Source organism: Frieseomelitta varia, unplaced genomic scaffold, assembly GCF_011392965.1.
Source record: "Frieseomelitta varia isolate USP_RPSP 00005682 unplaced genomic scaffold, Fvar_1.2 scaffold_379, whole genome shotgun sequence".
NCBI classification, from domain to species: Eukaryota; Metazoa; Arthropoda; class Insecta; order Hymenoptera; family Apidae; genus Frieseomelitta; species Frieseomelitta varia.
In genome coordinates, this window is record NW_025110122.1 from 322,071 (window position 1) to 326,070 (window position 4,000).

Below are 4,000 nucleotides of genomic sequence, written 5' to 3' on the forward strand. Positions count from 1 at the left end.
TTTTTTTTTTTTTTTTTTTTTTTTTTTTCCTTTTTTTTTTTTTTTTTTTTTTTTTTTTTTTTTTTTTTTTTTTTTTTTTTTTTTTTTTTTTTTTTTTTTTTTTGGGGGGGGGGGGGGGGGGTAAAAAAAAGTTGGGCAAGGGGATGCAGGGTTGTGAGAGGTACGAGAGTTCCATGCATTCAACGCAACAACAAGAGACAAGAGTCTTGAGGGAATCGACGGGAGGATACTATAGTCTTGGGCTATATACGAAATCGTAATAAACCGTGAAAATCAAATCGTTGGCTTCTGATCACTTACCGTAGTTCGGATCCTGATTCGCCGCGTGGATCCCGGATGGTCCTGGTATTAGTCCTGTAATTATCGATTACGATCACAATCACGCAACTGGTCAACACTGGATCGGGAAATTATTAATATCAGTTCATCGATTCGACTTTTCGATCTTTTCGTTTCTATTTTCTACCGTCGAGTGTCATAGTCGAGAGTCATAGTGACGCAAGTCGGTTGTTCAAGAAAAAAAAAAAGTTGCAACGTTGGTCTTTGCAACTTTTTTAATTTTTTTCACGAACGCGATCGAGCGTACAATTCAATTAGCAATGAAACTAGAAGGGACGATACGAAAATTAAGATCCTGACTTGTACCACTATTATCTTTCGTTTCTCCAATTAAAAGTTAGTCGAGGGGTGAGGTGGGGGGGGAATGAAGTTGAATTGATTTCGATGAAATTACCTGGCAATCCCAAGATCGTCGGGAACGAGTTACGATGATGCTCTATATTGTCGTTTAGGATATCGCTCGGCTCCGTTTTCACCGAATTCAGGATACTGTCGTTATTCGACATCTCCTCTTCGTTTTCCGACATCGAGTTCGAGTCCTCGCCGGTAGACTGCGTCTGCAACAAATCGCAATAGCCCCCTTTTCTCATCCAATGATTTTTGGCCGCTTTTCCAAGTCGCTTTTAAAGTGATAAAAACAAAAAGAAAAAAATTTTCTGTGACGCAAAAGAGCACACGCAATAATAATCGGTGACGCGAGAGTGTGTCAAAGAGTTTTCGACTCGATGAAAATGACCTTCTTACCTGTACATTGTTCGTGGGTGTAGTGTGTATCGTGGGTCCTCCTTCCAGAGCCTGGCCCAAAAGCGAGTCCTGTAGGTCAGTTTTCTGTTCCACGTGGTTACCCAAAGGAGGACTGTAGCTTCTTGGTCTCTTCTCTGGAGGTGGACTCAGAGCACCCTCGTTCAACTCTCCCCTGCCATTGTCTTGCCACGGATTGCGTGGCGTCGCCTGTTGGAGCCGATCGATCGTCGCTCGATTAAGCTCCTTAGTTAGCTCGAAATTAACATCCATAGAGAGGATGAAAAATTGCCCCTTACCGGTGCACTACCGTTGTTTCCACCGGAGGATGTGGACGGCGGAATCTTCGCAGTGGCGGCGCCGCTGTTCACGTCGGCCAACCCCCGAACCTGAAGCATCTGAGCTGTCTTGAGAAAAGCGGCTAGCTGCTCCTGTCCCACGTGAACCTCGCCGTGGTACATGAAACGCAGCAACGACTCCATGTCCGACGAGGCAACGTCCCTTAGGATCACGATCGGGTGCTGACACGGATTCGCCTGCACAGACGGAACGAACGATGGAGAAATGAAACAACAACAACAACAACAACAACAACAACGAAAAAGAAAGACAAAAACGTTGAAAAGTCTTTCTACGTTAAGTGAGCGAAAATGAATTCCGGATTGCGCTATCCAGAGAGCGTTGATTATGATCGATGCTGGTCGGACGAATCTCGTTCATGTAAATCAGTTAATCCTATTTATCAGGTCGTTCAGCGCCGGCCAGGTCTGGTCAATTGATTTACAACGACGATTTACAACCACGACACGTACAACGAGCTACGTTTAATCCACGTCGTCGATACCTTTCGCGTAGCTTTTAACGACTTCAACCGACCAACTATACCAAACTACTGTTCCTTCTCTCTCCCTCTCTGTCGCTACAACGCGTAACCCATTTTCCCCTCTCGTACCTTTTGTCTTTCTCTTTCTCTAACCAACAGCCAAGCCAGCCTACAAATTAACCACTCGTACAAACTAGCCGCTCTATAACGGGGAACGATCATCCTCGATGGAAGATGGGAATTCATACGGACGTATACGGCGCGCACTTACACGTTAGAGGCGTTCTCGCCGATCTATGTCGATCGAGTAATATACGAGCCGGCGCTGCGCCCGCCATTATCGACACCGATATTAATTATAATTAATGACCGCCGGCGCTTTCCAACGGTAACGCGCGGTTATTTCGAGGCGACGCGCCGCGCCGCGACGCGACGCGACGCAACGTGCGGCCAGAGGCGTACCACGACGTATGTACATACATGTACATACAATGACGGATCGGCAAGAACGCGAGAGGATGGGCCAGCTATGCGCCACTCGGAATATCTCGTCGACTCTCGCCGATTATCGAGACACGAATTCGCTTCGAATCGGCGTGCATACGCTGAAAGCGTACGTTGTCGCGGAAGCCGCGAGAATATTTATTATTGTCGGTCGGCCACTATCGATTTACCCGTTGCCAGTTATAATCGCTCCAGATTTTGTAACATCGACCGGCGTGTGTTGACCGGTTGGAACTCGACACTCTCCGATCCGCTTGAATTTTCTTCGTTCCTTTTTTTCTTTTTCTTTTCTTCTTTTCTCTTCCTTTCTTTTCTTTTCTCGTCGCGTGAAAGGAGCAATAACCGAGATCGGCTGACGCACTGGTTTTCTCTGAAACCCAGTTGTTGCCCCCCCGTTGTCGATTTCTCTCGCAACTTTTCAAATTTTTTCTCGACTCTTTCGGGGATCTTCTCAGCTCGGGATTAAAATCGAGCTTTCGAGCAACGCACCAATTAAAAATTGACCAAACTCGCCGCTAGAATACGGAATGTACGAGGATAAAAGAGGCACAGTCGTAACACAATTTTCATAAACAGGAGTTTGCCAATGACCATGCACGCTTAAGTTAATCGCTAGAGAATCGTTAGCTAACTAATAAGCTATTACTAGAAGACTAATAATTACCAGACTGCAAACATTTTTATGCATAACAGATTTGTATTTTTACGAATAATCGAATGTTACTACACCTAGCCAGGTACTGGAATGAACTCGACACTTTCGATACTTGGTGCGTTTTTACAACTTTGAATTTCTCGCGGATCAGCGGTCTGTGTTAATTACTTCGAGAAACCCGCAACAGGAAATAAAAGTAACACGCGCGTACGAGCGAGAGTCGCCGGGCTTATCTAATCCCTGTCCGATCGGGTAATTCTTATTGCACAGCTGCCAGTAACTTCTGAATGAGATTACCGGATACAGCGTGTCCAAACGGGTATAAACATTGGCAAAAGTGAGAGTAGCAGTTCATTTGCTCGTCACGCCGGTTATTCGCTCCAAAACCGTGAACGTACACACTATCGGGGAAGGGATTTTCACGATCCCGAGACTGCACGGTATAATTGAAATAATCGTCGTGGTTGAAAATATCTCTCTCTCTCTCTCGTCGATGCAGTTCCGTGCTGGCGTTACACAAAGGCAGGAACGAGCTCCGGCGATGGAACAGAAAGGGGGGAACGAAAGAGGCGAGGAGAGAAAGGGAACGGAGAGAACTCCGCCATGGACTCCTTTATCGCATTAACCAATTTAATTAACAACTTTGAGACGGACTCTCCCCCTCCCCCTCACCCCCGCTAATTAGACCTAACGCGATTAAAACGGGTCAATAATTAATTGTATGGACGCTCGTCGTGCGTCGCAGCCGAGCGAAGCGCCAAGAATTCATTTTGCCACCGGCGCACGATAGACGGATGTATTTTCATTTGCGTATCGTGAGCTAATCGCGAATTCTTAAACAAAATTGCGTTTAGTTTTTTTTTTTCTTTTAATGCAGTCGTTTTCTTTCACCTTGTAGATATTATTACAACAACCACGAGATAGTTGATAGAAATTAA

General features: G+C 45.5%; 1 protein-coding gene across 15 annotated transcripts in view; it reads right to left on the reverse strand.

Annotated features, from left to right (window-relative positions):
* LOC122531175 (protein abrupt-like) overlaps positions 1–4,000 on the reverse strand; it is an 86,809-nt gene that overhangs the window by 34,790 nt on the left and 48,019 nt on the right. For all 15 annotated transcript variants that reach the window (XM_043658890.1, XM_043658893.1, XM_043658882.1 and 12 more), the window contains exons 4-7: positions 1,380–1,616; positions 1,084–1,290; positions 734–896; positions 301–354 (exon numbers count right to left, since the gene is read on the reverse strand). In XM_043658890.1, the coding sequence (XP_043514825.1) occupies positions 301–354; positions 734–896; positions 1,084–1,290; positions 1,380–1,616 (661 nt within the window). The remainder of the gene's footprint in view (positions 1–300; positions 355–733; positions 897–1,083; positions 1,291–1,379; positions 1,617–4,000) is intronic.